Source organism: Triturus cristatus, chromosome 2_1 (assembly GCF_964204655.1).
Source record: "Triturus cristatus chromosome 2_1, aTriCri1.1, whole genome shotgun sequence".
In the NCBI taxonomy this organism is placed as follows: Eukaryota; Metazoa; Chordata; class Amphibia; order Caudata; family Salamandridae; genus Triturus; species Triturus cristatus.
In genome coordinates this window covers 27,397,880-27,423,235 of record NC_140581.1, presented here as the reverse complement: position 1 = coordinate 27,423,235, position 25,356 = coordinate 27,397,880, and the positions used below count along the sequence as shown (strand labels likewise).

The 25,356-nt window shown below is 47.1% G+C and overlaps 1 protein-coding gene across 2 annotated transcripts in view; it reads right to left on the bottom strand.

The window, feature by feature from the left end:
- Positions 1-9,918: 9,918 nt before the first annotated feature.
- Positions 9,919-25,356, bottom strand: part of LOC146863644 (protein mab-21-like 3) — a 240,614-nt gene continuing 225,176 nt past the window's right edge. The window contains exon 5 of one of the 2 annotated variants that reach the window (XM_085627725.1): positions 9,919-10,177. Coding sequence is in view for 1 of the 2 variants with exons in the window: in XM_085627728.1 (XP_085483854.1) it covers positions 10,124-10,177 (54 nt within the window). In the remaining variant the exon portion in view is untranslated. The remainder of the gene's footprint in view (positions 10,178-25,356) is intronic. The other variant, XM_085627728.1, reaches the window with a different exon arrangement.

Sequence of the window (25,356 nt, the reverse complement as noted above, 5' to 3'; positions counted from 1 at the left end):
GACCCTGAGTCACTTCAGCCCCGCTGCTGCAGGTACTGACAGGTGTTTCTTGGCCTCAGAGCGCTCCCTGCTGTAGCCCTCTGCCTGTGACCCTGAGTCACTTCAGCCCCGCTGCTGCAGGTACTGACAGGTGTTTCTTGGTCTCAGAGCGCTCCCTGCTGTAGCCCTCTGCCCGTGACCCTGAGTCACTTCAGCCCCGCTGCTGCAGGTACTGACAGGTGTTTCTTGGCTTCAGGGTGGTTCCTGCTGCCTTCCTGGCTTGTTACTGCTGCTGTCTCCTTTAAGTGAGCCCCATTGCCTTACCTTCCTGTGTATGCTTTCATGTCAAATCCTCGTGTACAGTTTGTTATTGTGCCTCTGTGTCTTAAAGGGCTGAGCCAGACTTTGATAACTCTTTTTTGAGGGCAGAGATGTTTTAATGCATGGGCAAAGCGGTGTCCGGCCCCAGCCTTTCAGGTGGTCCCTGAAAAACGCACCTCTGTTTTGCAGAGTTTTGCCTAGTGACCTTGAATATTAAAGGCCTGCTCCAGCGTTAAAGGCTCGAGTCGAAGGCGAGGGACTTTAACAAGGGAGCGGGACTTGAATAGCCGGTATAGCCCTGCTATGAAGGGCTATAAGGCTATTAGAACATTCTGCCACTAGAGGGCAGAATGTTCTAACAAATAAAACAAAGGCGTCTCGAAGCTCGAGGGGATTTAGATCCCCTTGAGGTCCGAGAGGCCTTTGTAAAACATTGGAATGTTGCTCTGCGGCCTTTCCGGCCCGTTGAAGCAGGGAGCACACCATTGTCTTCAATGGAGCTCCCAACATTCCAATGTTCTAATAATTCTTAAACAGATTGTTAAATACAGCTTTCCTTTAATTTATTTTTAATGTGGGTGATGTGTGGGAGTCTATTACAGACATTTTGCAAAGAAATGTTGTGTTTATTATTATTATTATTACTTTATTTCGGCCAACTTGGCCATAAAAGTCACATACATACATTAAAAAATCAAACTGTATACATAGCAGCAATTTAAGAAAATAGTGCATAGAGAATGAATACCTTTTAAAATTCATTTCATTTCAATTTTTAAAAAAATATTAAAAATGTAAGAGTTTTGTAAACATATACACATTCCCAACTCAAAGTACCTGTCCTCGTTTCTTACGAGTTATGTAGGCAGAGTATAGAAATTTACTGATGCTAAATACAATGTACTGGGTTGAGTTACTTTTCATGATCCTAAAGGCTATAGCGCAGGACCTGGTTCCCAAAAGGTTGCACATTGGTTTTAGCCATTTCTTTCTAGCATTCATGTAGGCGCTACAAACAAAGAACATATGAGCCTCATTCTCAGAACAGACATTGGAACACATAGGGCAACACCCCTTTTTGGCATTCACTTCTCCCAATCTTTTTTGTGCCCATCTTTCGGTGTTGTAATTAAGCATAAGTATCCCATATCTGAACTTTAAGTAAAGGGTTTTTGCAATGGGAGGCTCTATCTCGTCCAGAAATGGTTCAAAACGGAACTCATCCTTAAATGACAGAAAGAACTGGACTGCGGAGCCTACACTAATTCCATCCACTAAATTTCTATTCATGTGGGACCAAAAAGCTCGCTTAACTATTAATTTAGAAGAGGTGGGCAATCTGTCGGGAGCCTCCCACATAAAATATAAGCCCAAAAGTGTAAACCATTTTTTAATATGCACTATCCATTGGATGGAATTAAAAGAATCAAGAGTCATCAGTTCATGTAGACCATTTCTATATTCTATCAATTCCGGGGTAGACCAGAGCCTAACCCAGAATATTAATGGTCTTAAGATAGCTAGATGGTCTGTTCTCTTAAAGTTCAGGTCCAGTTGGAGAGGTAAAAGAGGTGTACTATTAGGGACCCTTACAGAAGCACGCATGAATTTGTTGTCCAAATTTTGAAAGCTATTCTTGGCCCATGCGCCCCATATCTCTGCTCCATATAGCACAGCAGATTGTATTTTAAATTTAAAAAGTTCTAAAACAGGGGTTACACTTTTACTCGTGCTAGTATTCATTTTACATAAGATTGGTTTAGCATTTTGGGCATACGTTATCTTGCTTTTCTCGATTTGGGCTTTCCAACTTAATTTGGAATCGAGCACAACACCCAGATAGGAGAAGTTATCCACAATATCTAGTTTTTGGCTATTCAGGGTTAAAGACCCTCTATCTGGCATACTGGGGTTTAATGACATGCATTTTGTTTTGTCAGCATTTATTTCCAGGCCCTTTATCTGACAATAGCGACTGAAGGAATTAAGGAGTGCCTGGAGGCCCTTTTTTGTTTGAGATATAAGTAATGTATCATCTGCGAAAAGCAACGCAGGCACCCTTTCACCATTGAGCTGCGGCGAATCGTTAACACAGAGATTCAAGTAAGCAGGGGCATCATTAATAAACAGCGAAAACAAGGTAGGGGCCAGGACACATCCCTGGCGAACCCCGCGTTCAATGGGAATATTGCGTGTCAACTCGCCATTAGGGCCCCACCTGATGTTTGCAAAGTTATCAGCGTGCAGCTCAACTATTTGGGCTAGGAGACATCCCGGTAGACCCATTTCTCTTAGAGTTTTCCAAAGTAGACTGCGTGGGACAAGATCGAATGCAGCCCTCAGGTCAACGAAGGCAACATACAGGTGACCTTTTTTTATGTGCACATACTTCCAAATCAAACAACAAAATCGAAAAATTTGGTCAGTAGTGCTGGTCCTACTCCTAAAACCAGCTTGAAATTTGGAAATTATATTCGAGTCTTCCAGCCAGTCGTTGATCCTGAATAGCAAGTGTTTAGCATATAATTTTTGGAGCGTGTCCATCAGACTAATGGGTCTGTAGTTAGAGGGTATCAATCTATCCCCCTTTTTAAATATTAGCACAACCTCCGCTGCACGCCAACTATCAGGAAAGTTGCAGTTTGATGATAAAACATTAAAAAGGCGGTTCACATATGGAGCCCAAACGTCAACTTCATGTTTGTAAAGATCCCCCGGTATTTTATCAGGACCAGGGGCTTTGGTGTTTTTAAGTTCGTTGATCGCCCTTACTGTCTCATCCAGTGTAAAATTGAGGGGTTCAATAATGGGAGATTCAATAAGGTGTGGGCACCATAAACTCCCTTTACTGTCACCATCATATTGTTTATAAAGGTTTGTAAAGTGAGTTACCCAGGTCATCTCATCCAGGAATACATCTTTCACAACTCTCCCAGCATGCCCCCCATTGGCCACCAGCCTCCAGAAGCCAACATTATCAATAATTTTTGCTGCAGCTAACATTTCAGCCCAAATTGATTCTTCCCATAGACTTTTAGATGTTTTAAGTATGCGTTTGTATTCAACCCTTGCAAGATTAACTTCTTCCTTTGCCTTGTTTTTAATGGCGAGCAATAAGTTTCTTTTAGCAATCCTACACGAGTGGTCATACCATAACTTTCCGTGATTAGCCACTCTTATACTTTGTTGTTTTTTCCTCGGCATATCTGATAAATATGTTTTTAGTTCTGAAAAGAAGATTTTGTGGAGATCAACAAAATGATCAAAATGTTCAGGTAAGAAGGCATGGTCAACTGTGTGTGCAAACGTTTGCTCAAAAAGAGAGTATACCAACGCTAAGGCCTTACCATCCGCCAGAACACGTGGCCATCTTACTGCACGTCTGTTGTTGTTTATATGAACGTCCTCACACGTGCTTATAGTTGATATTGTGGTAGTATCACTAACCAAATTCATATTGATGTAAAGTTCCAAAGGATAGTGATCACTTTCCCCCCTGTTTACTACTTTCAGATCGATCAAAAAATGCCAGAGGCTAAGAGAAACTACTACAAAATCTAGATTGCTTTTAGCTTTAGAGAAAGTTGGTTGTTTTTGCAAGTCCGATGGGAGACGGCCATTTCCTGCTCTAAGGCCGTGGTCTGCAGTGAGTCTTAATATTTGGCTGGCCAATGTGGAATATTTAACAGATTTTGAGGTACCAAGCTGGGGGATATTATATGCTTGGTCCTCATCTTCGAACACGTCAGAAATGCCCGGAACAGGTTCGTAATTACAATTTAAGTCTCCTCCCAAGATAACTGGGATGTCTCCAACTACATTTTTCAAGAGGAGATCCAGGGCTTCAAGTGTTGGTGAGACCTTGGAATGGCCAATCGGTCTGTTATAAACATTAATGATGTAGCATTCATTTCCACAGGGTGGAGTAACCCTTAGGGCCAAAATATCGGGAGAGCCAGTGTCAACAAGATCAACCTGCAAGGCCAAGGTGATTTTTAGCCAAATTAGTAGGCCCCCCGATGGTCTTCCTCGATCGGACTGTACTGCCTCAATACCATAAGTTTTGAATCCTACCCGATGTGGAACTTCTGTCGCCCAAGTCTCTTGTAGCAGACAAATATCACAGGTGTCAATATAGTCTGCCCAGTCAGGGTCTTTTAAGTTCTTACAAACACCTGCGATGTTCCAAGATAGAATAAGTAGACGAGGTGATAGACTCTGAGTATCATGGGAGGGATTGACTACACACTGTTTAGATAAAATGCCTAGCTGAGGATTTAGCATGCCTTTCTCTGCATCCCTGACTCTTTCTTTCACTACGGTATTATGTCCCCCAGCCGGACCATCCTTAGCTTTACTATAGCATTCATTTCCAGCTTTATAAGGTAATTCCATTTTCTGGGGATTTGAAATGGTCCTGTGCATCCTAACCTTAATGGTCTGATCTTCGTTATGCAAATGTAGGACATTTTTTAGTTTGGTATTACCTTTGTCCATGCTACAGAAGGTGTCATATAAATTAGAGATACAGTCAGGCATAGTGGCAAGTCAATCGACAGCGTCAAGGCAACTGAATCTATTGAAGGTGGTAATGCCAGACCACATATTATAATCACCCTGTCTAGCCAAATTGGGAGCACTGCCGTAATAATGGTTGACATGGTTCCACTTGGGGACATGGTGAATGGGTCTAGGTGAAGGATAAAAAAATGATAAGGGTCTAGCTTCGATGGGAGAAAAAGGCTTAAACTTGACAAAGTGATAACACTTTTCTCAACTTCAAGTAGTTGGTTCTCAATGTCAGTAAGCCTGACTTCTAGTGGTTTGAGTAGTCTCTTTAGTGTCTCCCACACTATTTTTAAAAATTCTTCTCTTCCACCATCTTGTTCTGTCATATCAGACGAGACTCTTTGCCCCTCACTAGCTGAATGATCAGACATGCTAATAGAGATTTGTTCGTCTATGATAGCATTAGTATTTTCTACAATTGCTGGAGCTACATCATGTACAATGTCAGTTGATACAATGGGCAAACTTGATGTTCCCCCCATGATATTATGGCTAAGGGCTACTTTTGCTTTTTTCCTAGCGAAAGCGGTTAGATGTTTGCGTTTTCTTTTGTGCTTTGATGCAGCCTTGGCAGATGACTTGCCTTTATTAGACTCTATCTCAGCTAATAGCTGACAGGGCTCCTCATTTGCGATATCCTCAGCACTCTCCTTTGGAAAATTCAGCAGTAATATGCTTCCAGTTTCGGCTCTAACAGAAGGCCCAGGAGGTTCCTGATAAATAAGAGGAGTTGTTTCATCTGATGTTGAGTGAACCTCAGCCGAGATTATAATTGGTTTTGTGCCAATAATACGTTCAGGCGTTTTGGAGGTTGCAATGCTGCCTAGAGAAGATTTTTTTCCAAGTGCAAATTCAGATGAGAGCCTCCTAGCACTCTCAAGTTCTATTGAGACTTTGTGCTGAAGTTTAGTTATTTCATTGTCAATTGAGAGGTTAGTCCTGGTGATAAAATCGTCTAGGGTGCCTGTAGCCTTTTTGGGGTTCTTGGTAGCCTTACTCCTTGTTTCACGCGAGAACATTGTGTGAGAGGGATTTTACGAATATATGTAAGTAGTGTAGAAAGGCCAGCTAGTATAACACAAAATTTAAAAACCAAGAGGAATGGCCCGGTCCGGTCTTACACGGTCTCTAACGGCCTAAAACGGCCCTGTCTTTGCCCGTCTTCGCCCGGGCTGCGTCCCGCGCTGCGGGAGTAGGATGTTGTTATGAAGCCTCAGGAGGGCGGGGGGCGGGCCAGCAGGGAGAGCGGACCGGAAGCTCTCCGTCGGTCTAGCAGGGGCTTCTGGTAGTTGAAGTCCCCGCACGCTCGCAGCCCCGCTGCAGCCACACGCCCGATGCCGCTCCTCCTCCCCAATGCCTCAATGCTCCTCACAAGCGCCAGGTGTGTTCCCCTCCTCAGCACAGGCGAAGGGGCACCCGCGAAGCGGTTGCGCCGAGACGTAGAAGTGCGCCGAGTTGGAGACGGGTAAGCTGCTGTAACGTACTGGCTCTGTTGGTAATCCTCCGTTTAGCGTTCAATAAGTTATATAAGTGACCCACACACTTGGCTGCCAGCTAATGCTATGAAGCCTCAGGAGGGCGGGGGGCGGGCCAGCAGGGAGAGCGGACCGGAAGCTCTCCGTCGGTCTAGCAGGGGCTTCTGGTAGTTGAAGTCCCCGCACGCTCGCAGCCCCGCTGCAGCCACACGCCCGATGCCGCTCCTCCTCCCCAATGCCTCAATGCTCCTCACAAGCGCCAGGTGTGTTCCCCTCCTCAGCACAGGCGAAGGGGCACCCGCGAAGCGGGTGCGCCGAGACGTAGAAGTGCGCCGAGTTGGAGACGGGTAAGCTGCTGTAACGTACTGGCTCTGTTGGTAATCCTCCGTTTAGCGTTCAATAAGTTATATAAGTGACCCACACACTTGGCTGCCAGCTAATGCTATGAAGCCTCAGGAGGGCGGGGGGCGGGCCAGCAGGGAGAGTGGACCGGAAGCTCTCCGTCGGTCTAGCAGGGGCTTCTGGTAGTTGAAGTCCCCGCACGCTCGCAGCCCCGCTGCAGCCACACGCCCGATGCCGCTCCTCCTCCCCAATGCCTCAATGCTCCTCACAAGCGCCAGGTGTGTTCCCCTCCTCAGCACAGGCGAAGGGGCACCCGCGAAGCGGGTGCGCCGAGACGTAGAAGTGCGCCGAGTTGGAGACGGGTAAGCTGCTGTAACGTACTGGCTCTGTTGGTAATCCTCCGTTTAGCGTTCAATAAGTTATATAAGTGACCCACACACTTGGCTGCCAGCTAATGCTATGAAGCCTCAGGAGGGCGGGGGGCGGGCCAGCAGGGAGAGCGGACCGGAAGCTCTCCGTCGGTCTAGCAGGGGCTTCTGGTAGTTGAAGTCCCCGCACGCTCGCAGCCCCGCTGCAGCCACACGCCCGATGCCGCTCCTCCTCCCCAATGCCTCAATGCTCCTCACAAGCGCCAGGTGTGTTCCCCTCCTCAGCACAGGCGAAGGGGCACCCGCGAAACGGGTGCGCCGAGACGTAGAAGTGCGCCGAGTTGGAGACGGGTAAGCTGCTGTAACGTACTGGCTCTGTTGGTAATCCTCCGTTTAGCGTTCAATAAGTTATAGAAGTGATGTTTTATGCAACATCTAGAAAAAAGGTTTCTTGTAGCTCATAGCCAGTGAGACAGAGGGGCTGATGTAGAGTTTGGTGGTCGGTGGTCCATCCGTCGGTATGTTTGAGTACTCTACTCCGACATACCCAGGGTTCTCCGCCAGACAAATTCAGAGCTGTCCGTCAGCCCTGTGGATAACTCTGGACATGGGCATCAACCACCATCATAGTGGTTCATGTTAATGTTGTAAAAGTTTGACAAACTGCTCCAGCTGCCCATCAAACTTTTCAAATGTTTTAATTTTTTCTAAAAAAAAAACTCCCAAAGGGGGAGGTTGTTTTTGGAATGTTGGAAGGGCGTTCTCGGGGCGGCTTCGGAATACGTTCCTGACCACCCTTTGACCCACCTTTCCTAAAGTTAGGCCAAGCGCTGGTGAAGAGGCCCTTCCTGGAAGGGTCTCGTTCCTAGGATCGTACCCGCTGAGCTCACACTATTCGACAGAGGGACACCACACAGTAGTTCTTAGTGAGATAGTATACTTTATCGATAGTTTCCGGGGATCTTTATGATCCGTGATACAGCCGTTGAATCAATGCCACCAGCAGTGGTGGTGTCGTGATGGGGGTAGTGGGGTAGCGGGACAGTCTGTAGGTCAGTGTCTCTTGTGGAGTATCCGTCGCGCAGCTCTCAATCCTCGAGCTGGGGGATTCGGGTGCACTCGGCAATCTCTGCTGATCCTTCTGAATAAAAGCGCCGTTAGTCTCTCAGCAGGCACAGGTGGTATCCGATTCTCGGGAGCCGCAACGGCGTCAGCAGGGCTCAGCTGGTTTCAGAGTTCGAGGAGCCGCGACAGCGTCAGCAGGGCTCAGCTGGTTTCAGAGTTCGAGGAGCCGCGACAGCGTCAGCAGGGCTCAGATGGTTTCACAGTTCGAGGAGCCGCGACAGCGTCAGCAGGGCTCAGATGGTTTCAGAGTTCGAGGAGCCGCGACAGCGTCAGCAGGGCTCCGGTAGCGTCCTTGGGTTCAGATGTCGGTCGAGCCGTGACCAGGTCAGCAGGGCTCTCGTAGGTCCAGGTCTTCTCTGCCGCCTGTCCCTTCAGCACCCCTTGTTATACTCCCCCTCCTCTTTGAAGTCCGGAGTCCTCGCAGAGAGGGGTCTTGGTGCCTGGGGGTGGTGTGTTGGGATTTCCTGCCGCTCGGCCCTTTGATCTGTTCAGGTTGGTCTGGGAGGGACTCCAGACGCCCAGCATGCGAGGCGCCCGCTCACCGGTGGCCTGGTGGTAGATCGAAACCCTCCTTGGGGAGGAGATCAGGGGTGTGACAGAGACAGCGCTTCCCGGTCTTGCTTGGGGGGTTTCTCTCTCCCTCGGCCGGCATGCGTGGTAGTGTCTTGGGTTTTGCTGGGGCCCGGGCCGGTCATCGGGTTTATTGGGCCAGGATGGCCGGAAGTCTGTGATACCGGGGTGGATCAGGTGTGGTTGCAGGGTTGCTTACTAGTCGGGAGGGTCCACGCCACGAGGCCGGTCTCACATGGAAAAAGTACAATTAATGGCCCCCACACCTTGGGGGTTGTCTCCTGTGGTGTGGGGGTCATTATCTGATTTTTATTGTCCCTCACTGCAGCTGACGAACAGCAAAACAAAAACATCTAACACCATTTACTCTAAATCAGGTGAACGGTGTTATATGTGAACCTCTGGGGGTTGATACTCTGTTGGGCTGTTGGAGGAGTATGTCAGTGACGTAGCCGGAGTAGGCTGACTTCTGTAACTCAGGCGGCGGACCTTCAGTCTGGTAGAGAGGGTACTCAGTGCCATTAAGAGGGAGAATCCCCTCCGACAAACTGTAAACAGCCCAGGAGCGCTCAGCACCTGGTAGGAATTCAACCACAGAGTTCAAGTAGAGCCTAGAGGCCTGAGTCTCTTGATTCTGGAGCGACGGATCCTGTCACGAGAGACAGAGATATAGTCAGCGCTCGCGAGCCTGCCCATGGTCTTCTATGAGCCCTGCCCAATCTCCCCTAAATGTATGCATCTCCCCACCCTCCCCTCACTGCCTGCCCTGCTGCCAGCAGTCTTTACAGTCCAGACACAACGTGTACATTTGTAAAGAATCCAGGGTGGAACTTTGTATCCCTATCTGCCGAACCACCCCTACATGATGTCAGGGTCCTACCCTCCAGAAAACAATTATTTCTTGTCTGGGAGGTTCCAACGATGCAAACCCTGGGGGTGGTGCAGGATTCGCCTCTTTCGCCCATGTCCAGAGGCGAGAAGTTTCAAACTCCAGCTCTACTTTGTTCTGTACTGATGAGGTCATCTGCGCCTCGAGACCCATCTCAGGTCAGAGTGAGCTACACGTGTGTAGTCAGTTATGTTAGGGCCTGTAGACTGCCCAGCTGCAGCCCTGCCTGAGTTATCTTTACACTTTGAAGGTACCCTGCCACTATCACTCAGGCACTGATCATAGTAAAAGGAGGTTTAATAGTTTTCGCTTCATCGCTGTTGGAAGAGGCCACAATGAGGCAGCGAATGCATGCAACACTTTATTTTTTATGATTATACTTTGCCAATTGAATTTTTTTTTATCAACATAGTCGCAAGTTTAGGTCAAGGCTTGATGACGTCCCAGATCTGGATCTCACACTTCCTATTGGGTGATGTCTTCATTCACTGGTCATCGATGACGTCACATGGCATGACACGCAGAAAGAGAGGGCGGGGCTGTGGATGGAAAGAGAACGACATTAGAGGTCATGTACATTGCATCACCATGAGCCAATGGGAGTGAGAGGGCGGGAGATCATAGACATAGACATCATAGATCATGCATCACATACATGATACATCACATCAGCGTGAGCCAATGGGAGTGAGAGGGTGGGAGATGATAGACATGGAAATCAAACATCTTATTAGTGATATGTCACATCACCAAAATCATATAATGGGGGTGAGTATAGTACAAGCCACTCCAAGGGATTCTACATGTGGGAGCTGCCCCATTTCCGGTCGTTCGATACCACATTCAGTACAACACTACATGAATCAATACTCTTGGGGGGAAAAAAACTGATAATCTTCACCTCATGACTCTCCCAAGTGTGAAGTGGGAGGCAAACTCTTGTAAGATCATTTCTCAAAAGAGGTAACAACAATATTACAACATCTCAAAGGAAATCGGCTCTCCTCCAACCTTGGAGTATCGAGACTGTTCAGTGAAGTCAGGTTCTCCCTGGCAGCAGTGGGATTTCAGCCCATAAATGATTTCCGGTAACATTGAGTGACTCCAGTCAGGGTAAACGTGGACCCTGAAACCGTCCGTGATTCTGCCTCTTCTTTTGGCCACTGTTGGGTTATTTCCTCTTCCTCCTGCATTCCCCAACACCACAAGCACAGGACCCCATCCCAGACAGACCTTTGGTTAGTAGTCACACTGCTTTAATTACCATGTCACTATCCACTTCTGACCCCCTCGAGAAAGAACCACAGCAGCAAGAAATGTTGCACCTCTGACTTGAAGTCCATAAGCAGTGCTTTAAGTTGGCAGGTAGTGTCCAGTATGGAGTACCTGCACTTCTTTAATTTGAAGGGGAGCATACCGGCACTTCTCAGCACTGCTGGAATACATTCAATAGGAGCCTACCGCACTTCTCAGCAGCAAGCAATACTCTACGTATTGAGTGCCTGCACTTCTATATCATCATTTAACTCACTGCCCATGAGGCAGCCAAGGAAGGGAACCCTAGGAGCTGCCATGCTTGCTGCTTCTGTGGTATTTGTGAATGCTTAGTAGGACCAGACCATTGGCTCAGTAGAGAGTGAAGTCTCCTGACCCAGCTCGTGTAAAGTTCCAGTTTAATGGAACCCAGATAGTGTTGACATTCTGTACATGCGCTGATCGCATGTGTGCGCAGTGAGGGTGGTGCACATGTTTGGTACCAGGTCTCTGGTGAAAGTCTGAAGACTGGAGTCAAGTAGGATCCACTTTGGATGGCTGCTGATTTGGCATTCTCCACAGTGAAGGGTGGTAGAGCTTTCACAGACGGTGGAAGTGTACTGACTGCATTTCTATGACTGTAGAGTGGCGACCCAGACACGGTACTCGGGGGGATAGATGTGGGGCAACCTATAGAAATTCCTCTTAACCCTTACTACTGATTTGTACTTCCTTAGCACTGTCATTTTGATATTATTTAGGGGTGACGGGTGGGGCTGTAGTGTCTGTTGTTCAAGGCAAATACATATTTTCTAGGTAGGGCCAGTCTTTTTCTCTAGCCATGATTTCTGCTTCAGGAAGGCAGATGACCATTGGGTACAGAGCTCTCATGCATCACTCTGTGCCCTTGTTATGTACTCTCCTGCTTGGAGTCAGCATCATTGCTACCTGCTGAGAGTCATTACTGAGAATCAACCATAAACTGACATTTGAAAGAGAACCAACCCAAAACGGATGAAAACTGAGCAGAAAAGTGAAATCCGAAGCATCCCACTTTGTTCCAGTTCAGGTTCTTCTTTACCAAGGAAGGGAGTATCTCTCGAGTAATTGAAGGACTATCGCGTGACCAGGGCTGGTGTCTGTATGACAACCAGTCTCGCACATGGATGTTGAGGGGCATCACCTGACGCCTGCACTTTGAGTAGCTGAGAGTTTTCTGAGAAGTCTACCTGCCTGCTGACACAATGGTCCAGGAGGAGGGGAGGCTGTCCAGGAGGAAAAGCCAAGCATGTTGTGTTGTAGGGCCTGTCCTTCATCTCCATTTTGGATTACCCTTTTTACCTTCACATCTTTATCCAATGGTAACTTCTCGCACATTTATTTCTTACACGAGAATGTGCTGCACATATTCTTGGCAGGCATTGTCGCCATGTAGTCTGTACATTTAGTTCAAGAGTCTTACTCTAACCTTCCAACCCAACACCTTACTCTAGCTTTCCAACCCAACACCTTACTCTAGCCTTCTACCCCAACACCTTACTCGATCATTCCAACCCAACACCTTACTCTAGCCTTCTACCCCAACACCTTACTCGATCCTTCCAGCCCAACACCTTACTCTAGCCTTCCAACCTATCTAACACCTTACTTGAACCTTCCAACCCAACACCTTACTCTAGCCTTCCAACCCAACACCTTACTCTAGTCTTCCATCCCAATACCTTACTGTAGCCTTCCAACCCAACACCTTACTCTAGCCTTCCAACCCAACAACTTACTCTAGCCTTCCATCCTGTCTAACACATTACTCTAGCCCTCCAACCTGTCTAACACCTTACTCTAGCCTTCCAACCCAACACCTTACTCTAGCCTTCCAACCCAACACCTTACTCTAGCCTTACAACCCAACACCTTACTCTAGCCTTACAACCCAACAACTTACTCTAGCCTTACAACCCAACACCGATACTCTAGCCATCGACCCAACACCCTACTCTTGCCTTCCAACCTGTCTAACATCTTACTCTAGCCTTCCAACCGAACTCCTTACTCTAGCCTTACAACCTGTTTAACAGCTTACTCTGGCCTTTCAACACAACACCTTACTCTAGTCGTCCAAGCCAACACCTTACTCTAGTCGTCCAACCCAATACCTTACTCTAGCCTTACAACCTGTCTAACACCTTACTCTAGCCTTACAACCCAACAACTAACTCTAGCCTTACAACCCAACACCTTACTCTAGTCTTACAACCTGTCTAACACCTTGCTCAAGCCTTACAACCTGTCTAACGCCTTAGTTAGTTCTTAACCGTTTATTTTTATGGAATAGTTTATGAGAGACTTAGAAAGTATGTTTATTGCTTTTAATTTCCCCTAATACTTTGAAAAATAAATTTACATTAATGGGAGAGGAGATTTTGGAATGCCAGCCATCCACCATGTTAAACAATTGATCATCATCATATATGCAATATTAAGGAATAAATACAGATGAGAGGCGTAATAAGTGAAATGTAACAAAAGAGTTACCTACATTATTTATAAATATTGTTAGAAATGGGGTTTCTGGCAGGCCAGGGAATGCACTTAAGCCAGGCAGAACCCTCCACTCTCGCCAGGGCAAGTCAGCTACACACCAAAGATAACCTATGCTTACCCTCTGCCAGCTTGGCGCAGAGCAGGCAGGCTTATCATCAGAGGCAATGTGTAAAGCTTTTGTGCAACACACTCACACAGCAACATAATGACTACACCACAAAATATACTCCACACAGGATTGTATAAAAATATACTTTCAGTATTACATGTATCAGAAGACCAAAATGAGATGAGTAGTGTGATTAATGCAGGATTGAAATGTCCCATTAGAAGCAGAAAATAATCATTGCATAGTTATTACTTTACAATGTGGGTAACACATAGGCTCTTTCCCCAGTGCACCGTATCTTTTAGGAACAATCACTCATATTGCAGGAACAGCATGGGCAGAGAAGCACTGCACTCCTATTAGCAGTTATATGGCACTTTCTGGGATGTTATCCACACAAGACAAAGGCACTACAATTATCACACAAGTACTTTTCTAGTTATCACAATAAATGTCTGAAGGGCACGCAATGTTTAAATATACATTTGTCTCCTTGAGAGATGTTATCCCACATAAAATGCAACAAATTAACAACAAGCTCCGAGGCAACTTCGCTTCTACCAGTTCATTTATGGTAACTAGTCTGTTGGGGGGCATTGATCATCATCGGGGATTAATCAAAGGACTCTTTAAGGCAGGAGCGGGCAACGCAGCGCTCCGCCAACTCCTTGTGATGGCACCAATCGCCCCTACTGAGGTGCACAGAGTGAGAGCCTGAGGGGCCTCCCGGGGTCCCTTGCAACTGTGCGCCTCTCAGTGCCCACGCCTGCTGGAGCGCCAGGCGACCACACTCGCCTGCGTCACCTCATTTGTAGACGTGGCGGGGGAACGGCCTTGAGAATCGGGGCCACACGGGCTGGTCAGGACCAAGGAACACAGCGATCCCTAGTGTTGTACATATGCTCTTTCTTGCAATGTTTCAATTATTTATTTAGATCTCAGTGCCACACAGTGCATTTGTATTTCCTGACTTTTGTGTCCAATCAGCTTGATCCACATCATGATGTATCATCATGGAATCTTTCTTGGGTTTTTACATGATATAATGGAATGTCGGGTGCATTTGTTGGCACTTCCATCAGGAGCAGCAAGTCTGGCTTTCACCTGCATGTGGGCCTTTATGATATTTATTACTTAAAATAAATATTCCTTTTTAGGTCGAGCCTAGCGGCCGCGCGCATGCGCTGCTCACTCTGCGAGGCTTGCTGTATTAGGGTATGAACTGGAAGCCATATTTGTCATTGGCTTCTGTCATTATCCTTCGAAAATGCTGGCTTCTGATTCGTACATAGGCTTCTAAATCCCACCTTGGTACCGCCTTGTCTGCATTTGTTACCACTCATAAAAACTGGACCTTTTACTTGGCTCGTTACACGGTCTCTGTTATTTAGTGGGTGAACACTATTTTCTTTAATTGGCTTTCCTTATTCCAGCGTGGTCTGCTTTTACTTTAGCGGCTTCGCTGCTTTATTTAATTAATTTGCAGCGCGGTCTGTATCAGTTCAGTGTTGAGGTTCCGTGTGAGACGGAACGACACTTTCGAGTAGTGACGAATATGGATGAGTTTGGTGTCTACGAACCGCAAATGACGAGTATAGTGGGTGTACGCAGTTTCGCTATGCAACCACGTATGGTTCGTCTCATTTTTGGGTTTGTTCATCCGAACCCTCGGGTTCCATTTTAGATATGGCATCCATTTTGTTTCTTGCCCTCAAGTAGCCAGCGAACGGACTTTGTCCGCTTCGTGACCCTGGGACTCCCAAGCTTACACGAGGGACACGTGTTTCTTTGAGGGTGACTTTTACGATGAGGGAAATGACACGGCGAAGGCATATGGCCCCGCTCGAGGCTCATCTTGCCGTGCCAGTCTATTGTTTCAGGCATGCATGCATTGGACACGAGGTCTTTGATCCTGTTATCAAGTTTCCTTTATTACTCCCAACACTCTTTTCTAACCTGTTGTGCATCCTTGTCCTTTCTTTGCATCTGTTTTTGTCCCCTCTCCTAATGTGTTTACGGTCAGAATGGAATGTGTTTTATTGCAGAGAAGATATGTTTTTACAGTTGGGAACCGGCAACGCTGCTGTAATTATGTTCCGGCCTCCTGAAACATGAACACGACTCTTTTGAAGTTTATTGTGGGAACTGAGTTGTAACCTTTGTTCTCCATACTGTGCAATGGCAAAAACGTGTATAAAAGGAGCGATCCACTTTTGCAATTGGAAGCAGTTTCCAAGAACCTACACGTTGTGTACTTCTTGTGATTTCTGTATCCCTGCAGTAAATAAACGCTGATCTCTGACGTCGCTGGAAGAGTCCCGTGTCTCTGTGTTTTGTACGCCAGAACAGGTAACCCACAAAGGTTTCAGGTGTTGTTCCCTGGCACCGCTGGGTCTTAGAATAACCCAGTCCTTCAGTTGGCGCCCAACGTGGGGCGACATCAGCGGTACCGGTCCAAAGCCCGACGATCGTGAGGAACTTCGTGTGAAATCTCCGAGGGAAGGTGCACCCCGCTTCATCGATCCAGTTGTCGAAATAAGTGGCCCAACGTCTTTTCCCGCGAAGATCCCCGCCTCCTGACGGCTGCGACGGACTGATGCCCTGACTGTCGACCTGTTTTGGCGCCTGGCGTAGTCCTTTGTACGGCGAGACGATAGACGGGCCTTCCTGGTGACGCCATTGCTCTTTCAGTTAAGTATTTGTGGGTCGCTCCCAGTGTTCCTTTGTTGTTTGCATGGTTCCATTGCATTTGTGGTTCTTAGTTGTTGGTTCTTAGTTGTTGGGTTTTATTTGACGATTGCAATTGCCAAAAACCGAGGGTCTTGCATTTTTGTGCGAGGACATCATAATTCGATAGCCCTTGAAGTTTGTAAACTCGGTTAGTGTTCACGATGCCTGGCCGTAGTACTTTGTTTGGGTTCCTTAAATGTTGCAGAATGGATTCCCGGCTGGAGGATTCATGTCCGATACCTCCGGTTGGAACTCCAATTTACGAGCTCTATAGTCGCCATGGCGTGGGTCCTATCGTATACAACGAATATTGGGTTCGTTACACTAAAAAGGATGGTGTTCTTAGTTGGCCATCACATGGTAGTTTCGAAACTGCCGTCTTAGATAATTTGGAAGCTAAACTGTTTAAAAAGAAGGCTAGGCCAGCCATGTTTGATTCCTTCCGGTTATGGCGTAAAGAGGCCAAGCAGAAAGAAATCAAACAGAGTAAGAAAAATAAAAGAGAAGATGTCATTACGGTGATGCGAAATGCTGAACAGTATCAGCGAGACAAAGACGAGAAGGAGCAGGAAATTAGTGCTCGACTTCATCATAGGGCGGTGGATAAGTGTTATCCGGTGTTACCGTCTAATGCCGATAAGACGGGAGAAGAAGTGATAGAAGATTCGCTACTATCTTATCTGTTGAAATCACCCCCTCCCTATGCTCCAGATACTGTGGGTCCTGTGACTCTTCCTATTCCTCAACCTGTTGTTCTGGCGGCTGCTGGTCAGCCCGCCGTTCCTCCCGCTCTCCCGAATCCTCTTGTGCCGCAAATCGTGCATCCTCCTTTACCGGCTTTTCTTCCTACTGCGCCTTTCTCAGCCCCTCCTCAGCCTGTCGCTCCCGCTACTCCTGGTGCCGCGTCCACTTCTACTGTCTCCACTCCTACTGTCGCTGCTCCTGTCCCTTCTTCTTCGTCTCCTTCTGTTCGTAGCCGTCTCCTGACTGCTGTTGCTACTCTTTATTCTCCGCTCTTTGGGCCAATACTCGGCTCGACTCTTTCTGATGTTGCCCAGAGACGCAGCCAGCTTCCTGATGGTAGGGAACGTGAATCGTTGGTACGAATGGCACGTAAATGGATTCGTAATCCTGTTAAGTACGCTTCGCGTGTAGTGTTCGAAACATTTTCTCAGTTTAATGCGCCCACGCAACGATTCGTGTTAGAGGAAATGTGTAAATCGTTGAAGGAAGAGTGGGATCATGATGTGGTTGATAATGTACCGTCTGAGGTTTCTGAGCTCCAGCATCAATTCACAACTGGTGTGATTGTAGGTGATAAGGTTCGAGATGCTCTAGAACGCCTGTTATCCTTTCGATGTACAGTGCAACCTCGAGCATTGTTTAAAGACGAGACTGAAGAGTGGATGGCAAAACCTGGTCAGTATCCTATGCGAGAAGTTCCCCCAGTGTGGATGCCAGGTGATCCTACTGCTAATCCTGCTGTCCCAGGACGTTTTCAGAGAGTGTGGATACACCTCCCTTGGAAGCGATCGGAAGTTTTGCAGGTGAAGCAAACTTTGCCCGATCCCCGTAAAAATCCTGCAGGTTATTATAAGGAATTGTCCCAACTAGTGGATGCTACTGTTATGAATCTTGCTGATATCGATATGTTGTTTGGCAATGTAGTGCCTCAGCCGATCTGGGCGAAAATTCGTCACGAGAATCATGCGGCTGAGTTAGGCGGTGACTGGGCTGCCCTTACGGCGGCAGACGCCCAGCAAGTTGGTGGAGCTAAACCTGAACAGCTTATCGTGGATTTGCCCCAGAGGATAATTACTCTTATGAAGACGCTTATGCCAGCAATGCGCGTCAATTGGGACAAGTTGTCCGCGTGCAAACAAAAGAGGGATGAGAGTGTCTCCGATTTCTTTACGAGATTTGAGGAAACATTTGTTGATCATAGTGGTCAGGATATGAGTTCGGAGGGTGGTCAGCGGTTGTTCGTTGATAAATTTGTATCGAACTTGTTGCCCGAACTCAGCAACAAGTTGAAGAATTCCGAGAGTTCGTGGGCTGTTTCTACCACTGCTCAAATATTGGCTACGGCCCAATATTACGAAAATAGAGAAAAGGAAGAAAGTGAACGTGCAGATAAGAAAACGAAGGATCTTAAAACTAAGGTCTTATTGCAGCAAGCGTATCCTCCGCGCTCAAATTTCAATGACTCGCAACAGCCAAATCGGTCACAATCGCAGTTTTCCAGATCGCAGGTGCGCAATGACTCTCCCGCACCTCGCTTTGTGTTGGGATATAATCAATGTGCATATTGTCGAGGGGAGGGCCATTTGAAGTTTAATTGTCCAGTTCTACGTGATAGGAACAATGGTGTGTCGGCTCGAGGAGGTCGTCGTGGTCCTCAACAAGCTTCACGTGGTAGAGGCCGCGGTGTTACTCAGAATCAGGCCGAGCGCCTTGCCACTTCCTCAGACTCGCAGAATTGTTTCGATCGACGCGATCTCTCGTCCGGCAGATCTGCACAGTATCATGTGGACGACTATTATGTCGAGCGTGATGTTGATACGGACGGTATCTACTAGGACAGCCATAGGCAAAGGAAGGGAGAAGTATCAGTTCCGGTTGATCAGAGAGGGCCTTATGTCGCAGTTGCTACATTGGGCATCGTTGAGCCTTTTCTGTTGGACACTGGTGCAGCAAAAAGTTCCATCATGCATTCGAAACTCCCTGGCGCGCCTTTGTCTGGCTTAACGAATGTTTCCGTTGGATTCTCTGGCGCCCCCGTTAGCAATCCAGTTTCTAGCCCCTTGCCCCTTACGATTGGGTCTCATGAGCTGGAAGCTCCTTTGATTTTGACTACTGGTTGTGGTGAGAATCTTTTGGGCCTGGATTTGTTGAAAAGGTTACATGCGACTTTGTACTGCTCTCCAACGGGAGTGGAGCTTACATTTGGTCAAAGTGTGATTTCTCCTATGTATCTGTCGATCGATAAGCTCCCACCGGAATTGAGTTCTCTTCCGGCTTCTTTGTGGGCGACAGGTCCCAATGATGTGGGCCTGCTGGATATACCACCTTATGTTGTCCAATTGAAAGTCGATGCGCGATTACCGCGCATACCCCAGTATCGTATCTCCCTTGATGGTGAACGGGCACTATTAGCGATCATCTATGATTTGATCGATAAAGACGTTATTGAGGAGACACGAGGTAACGTGTGTAATAGTCCTGTGTTGCCTATTCTGAAGCGAACTGATCCCTCCAAGCCTCCCGTGTACCGTCTAGTTATTGACTTACGGGAGGTAAATAAGATTGTTGTCCCGCAGTTTCCTGTGGTGCCCGACATTACAGCTTTACTGACTCTGATTCCAGCCTCTGCATCATGGTTCTCGGTAATCGATCTGAAGAATGCGTTCTTTAGCATTCCGATTGCTGAGGAAAGTCGAGATTTGTTTGGTTTTTCATTAGGTGGTCGTAGCTTCCGGTTCAAACGTGCACCTCAAGGCTACTGTGAGAGCCCATCGATTTACAGTCAAGCTCTTAAGAGCCAACTTGATGCATTTGTGCTGCCGACTGGTGCGGCCTTGATTCAGTACGTTGATGATCTGTTGGTAGCTGCAGACATTGAACAAGTTTGCAAGACTGCTACTGTGTCACTGTTGCAGCATCTATGCGACTTACACCACAAAGTGTCACCTTCTAAATTGCAATATTGTTGTCAAGAAGTTACCTACCTAGGTCACTTATTGTCAAAGGCGGGAAGAAAGTTGACCCCTGAAAGAATTGCAGCAATTGCTCGAATGACTGTGCCAACAACTCAGAGGGATGTGCGTGCCTTTCTAGGTATCACGTCATACTGCAGACAGTGGATTCCGAACTTTTCACTGTTAGCGAAGCCATTGATAGCTCTCACGTGCAAGGACGTTTCGACTCCTTTGCCATGGACGGAGGAATGTCAGAAAAGTTTTTCTGAACTTCGTGATGCGTTGTGTTCGGCTCCTGTGTTAGGTACTCCTGATTACAGCAAGCCATTTACACTATACGTCCACGAGAGGGAAGGTTGTGCGTTGAGTGTTTTAACGCAACAATTTGGTGGCAAACAGCGCCCGTGTGCATATTTTTCCTCGACCTTAGATCCGGTAGCTAGAGCGTTGCCGAGTTGCTTGAGGGCGACGGCGGCAGCTGCGGCGTCTATTCGACAATCCGCGGGTCTAGTCATGGATAATATGCTCATAGTGATGGTTCCGCATGCAGTCGACACTCTCTTGAATCGGACAAAGACTCAACATCTGACGAGTGCAAGGTTGTCTGGGTACGAGTTGACCCTTTTGGCAAGTCATATACAGATCAAACGTTGTAATGTACTGAATCCGGCGACATTGTTGCCCATTAATATGGAATCAGATGATGTATCATCACATGATTGTTATTTACGAACTGAGGAAGAAACAAAGGGTCGTGTGGACCTGAAAAACACTCCATTGACAAATCCCGATGGTACGTTGTATGTTGATGGTTCTTGTTTTAAGTTGCCGAATGGTGATGTGACGACTGCGTATGCTGTAGTGACGTTGAGTACAGTTGTGGAAACTGCGAGTTTGAATCAGAATTCAGCACAAGCGGCAGAGTTGATTGCATTGACAAGAGCGTGTGTCTTGTCTAAGGGAAAGCGAGTGAATGTGTTTACCGACAGTCAGTACGCATTCGGTGTTGCGCACAGTTTTGGAAGACTGTGGAGAGAAAGAGGATTTATGACATCACATGGTACGAAGATCCAGCACGGGCATCTCGTGAATGATCTTTTGGATGCACTTACATTGCCTAAACAAGTGGCGATCGTTAAATGTAGTGCACATCGGAAAGTGACGGATGATGTTGGTCGTGGGAATGCATTTGCAGATGAGATTGCTAAGGAAACGGCTAAGAATCTTACAACCCGAATGTACGTGACAAGTTTAGTGGAATGGCCGACTGAAACTGGTATGTGTGAAGATACTGTTGAGAGCGTGAAAGCAATTCAGAACGAGGCCACCGAAGCTGAAAAGATCAAGTGGAAAGAAAGTACGGGAAGGTTGGATATGCATGGATGTTGGGTTGACTTGACGGAACGTCAGAGATGGATGTTACCAGATGCGTACGTATTAGCTGTTGTGACGATGGCTCATGGGTTGTCACATATTAGTGCAAAAGGGATATGTAAGTTCTTGTCCCCTGTATGGAAGAATGAGGGTATTACTAAGTGTGCTGAGAGAGTGGTTAAGAATTGCATGGTGTGTTTGATGCACAATCCTGGCAAGGGCACCCCCACTCCACCTGGTCATTTTGCTCCCCCTGTTTGTCCCTTTGAGGTTATCCAGCTGGACTTTATCCATATGGAGAGATGCAATAACCTGAAGTATGTTTTGGTTGTGGTTTGTGCATTCTCTAGATGGATTGAGGCCTATCCTCTTAAGGATAATACTGCTCTGTCCACAGCGAAAATCCTGCTGAAGGAATACTTTCCTCGGTATGGAATGCCACGGATCGTGTGGTCGGATAATGGAAGTGAGTTTGTGAGAAGTGTGATGCAGAGTGTGTGTAAGGGCCTTGGAATTCGTCAAAAATTCCATAGTGCTAATCATCCTCAGGCAGCGGGTTTGGTTGAAGGGTACAATGGTACCCTGAAACTAAAACTTGCAAAGATACAAGCTACGACTGGTCTATCATGGCCTGATGCCTTGCCTCTGGCTCTCCTGTCAACCAGAGCGACTGTACACTCTCGAGTAGGGCTTAGCCCATATGAGATTGTGTTCGGCCGCCCTGCGAACATTTGGGGAGTCCCGAGACCTAAGGCCTTTGATAGTCTTGAGTATCCAATGCTAATTGGTTACCTTCATGATTTGACCACTAAACTACGGTTAATCCATCAACAGGTCCTTGAAGCTCTACCGGTGCAGACAGAGGGTCCTGGACATCAGCTCCGGCCAGGCGACTGGGTCGTTACCCGAAATTTTGGTCGGAAACGTAACTTGGAGCCAAGATTCATAGGACCCTTTCAAGTCTTGTTGACAACGAGGACTGCGGTTCGATTGGAGGGCCGGAAAAACTGGGTTCACGCGAGCCACACGAAAAAGGTACCGATCCCCTCACCAACAGACGGTTGGGTGAGAACTGGGATTTCGGCAACGGAAACTGAGACTCCTTTACACTTTGTGCCGTTTAGTGACGCTCAACCTATAGGGGATGATTTGTCGCTGCCAAACCCACCTGTGGAGTCATCAGTAGCAGAGAACCCAAGGTCTGACTCGTTGTTTACCTCATTAAACACCGGTGCGCCAGCTGAACAATTATTTGTAGAGCAAACTCGACCTGGAAGAAGTCGATACTTTCTTCGTTCAAGGACTAATAAAAATTAGCCATATATTTGCTTTTTCCTTTTGATGCTATGAACATTATGGACAATTACATCCTTTCTTTGTGAGTTTTCATGTGCCTTCTACTGCTAAGAGATTTGTATTAAAATTGTCGAGGAAATCCTACCATCCGGGTTACCGTAGGGCCGTGCGGGTACTCCTTTCTGTTTAGCAGGTTTCTGACGCTAGGTCGGTTACTTTTGTCGATTCCTGGGAACTCCTGGGGGTTGATAATCGCTACTCAGAACGAAGTGCGTCAAGTACGTCACGGACGGTTTGTAGAGGATGGCGTTCTCTAAGTTGTTGGAAGTAGAAAGGATGTCGGCGCAGAGATCAGAGTTACATAGGGTTGTACGAACAAAGTGTTTTCTGTTTCAGATGTTCCTACTGTTTCTGACTGTGTCTATGCTATTGGTGGGGGGACTGTATTTTGGAGTACAGTCGTTATTGCCTCCTGTTTCACCTACCCTTTCTCCTAAACTAAGCTCCATCACCACTGTTTCCCCACATTCTTTTCATCCTCTGCCTCAACACGAACAGGTTAGGCGTGCGGAATTTATGAATAACTCCTTTGTTCAACTCTTACATCAGCATCAGTTGGTGATGAATACTACCAACTGTTGGGTGTGTGGGTTAATGCCACATACCATGGATAGGGGTATTCCGTATTTGGTCCTTCCTTACAGCTCCCAGGGTTCAGCTCGAGCATTCCAAACTATGTTTCGCAGTGCACTAGATTCCTACCCCAGTCGAGAGCCCCGCTCTGTCAATTTCGGTCCTGGGCCGTACCACAAGCCTTTGGCGATAGCGATAGCGGATTTAGATAGAGATGTTTTTGATGCATCGCTTATCCCAGATGAAGAGGTGCAGGCCTACAAGGATCTGAGTGAGGCTGAGTATAGTACATCAGTGGGTGATAGACAGCTTAAGAGCTCGTCCCCAATATGGATTGTACCACACCTCGGTAATTTCTGCTTGAAAGGTTTGGGTCGAAATCCGAGAGCACAACTTGGGAACAGTGCTTGCACTGACACGTATGTCCTACCGATGCTCTCTTCCCCTGTTTTCCTGACTGCTAAGGGCACTTATTTCGTATGTTACGAACGCGCATATACATTGTTACCCCGTGATTTTTCGGGTACCTGTTATATTGCGAATCTTTTACCACCGACTTTCACAGTTGCCTCAGACTATCACAAGACTAGAGTTGTGAGAGGCGTTATTAGCAAAGAGGATACTGCCGGTCAAGAAGCAGGAGATTTCTTTAAGGGTTTCTTGCCGTTCTGGGGACCTATGGTTAATAGTAGGAACCTAAGACAGTTGACCCGTGTAGTTGAGTCGACTGCTAATATTACCGCGAGTGCCCTCGGCAATTTAACAGCTGAACTTCAGGCGGATAGACTCATGACGTTGCAGAACCGGATGGTTCTAGATGTTGTTCTTGCGGATAGAGGTGGTGTGTGTAAAGTTATCCATTCGAGTTGTTGCATTTTCATTCCTGACAATGCTCCAACTGTCTACCAAGCCATCTCAAAGTTGCACAAGATTTCCGAGTCCATACACGTGGACGAAGGTAATTGGACGCTTCTAGGATGGTTTTGGGGTCTGATGTCAACTTGGGGTTGGAAGATTCTGATGATCGTAGGGGTTGTTGTAACGTTTCTATTCACCTGTTGTCTTTGCGTGCAGTGTGGTCCTGCCTTATGTGGCCTCTGTGCTACAACGTGTATAAGACGGCCATCTGTTACCAAGGAGACGTTGATGAATAGAATGATGTTCCAGCAGCAGCTGAACGATCTGATGAATATTGAAATCGATTCCGATCTTGACTAGTGCTTGCCTACATGAGGGCAAAAGGAGCGTCTGAGGTTCCGTGTGAGACGGAACGACACTTTCGAGTGGTGACGAATATGGATGAGTTTGGTGTCTACGAACCGCAAATGACGAGTATAGTGGGTGTACGCAGTTTCGCTATGCAACCACGTATGGTTCGTCTCATTTTTGGGTTTGTTCATCCGAACCCTCGGGTTCCATTTTAGATATGGCATCCATTTTGTTTCTTGCCCTCAAGTAGCCAGCGAACGGACTTTGTCCGCTTCGTGACCCTGGGACTCCCAAGCTTACACGAGGGACACGTGTTTCTTTGAGGGTGACTTTTACGATGAGGGAAATGACACGGCGAAGGCAGATGGCCCCGGTCGAGGTTCATCTTGCCGTGCCAGTCTATTGTTTCAGGCATGCATGCATTGGACACGAGGTCTTTGATCCTGTTATCAAGTTTCCTTTATTACTCCCAACACTCTTTTCTAACCTGTTGTGCATCCTTGTCCTTTCTTTGCATCTGCTTTTGTCCCCTCTCCTAATGTGTTTACGGTCAGAATGGAATGTGTTTTATTGCAGAGAAGATATGTTTTTACAGTTGGGAACCGGCAATGCTGCTGTAATTATGTTCCGGCCTCCTGAACCATGAACACGACTCTTTTGAAGTTTATTGTGGGAACTGAGTTGTAACCTTTGTTCTCCATACTGTGCAATGGCAAAAACGTGTATAAAAGGAGCGATCCACTTTTGCAATTTGAAGCAGTTTCCGAGAACCTACACGTTGTGTACTTCTTGTGATTTCTGTATCCCTGCAGTAAATAAACGCTGATCTCTGACGTCGCTGGAAGAGTCCCGTGTCTCTGTGTTTTGTACGCCA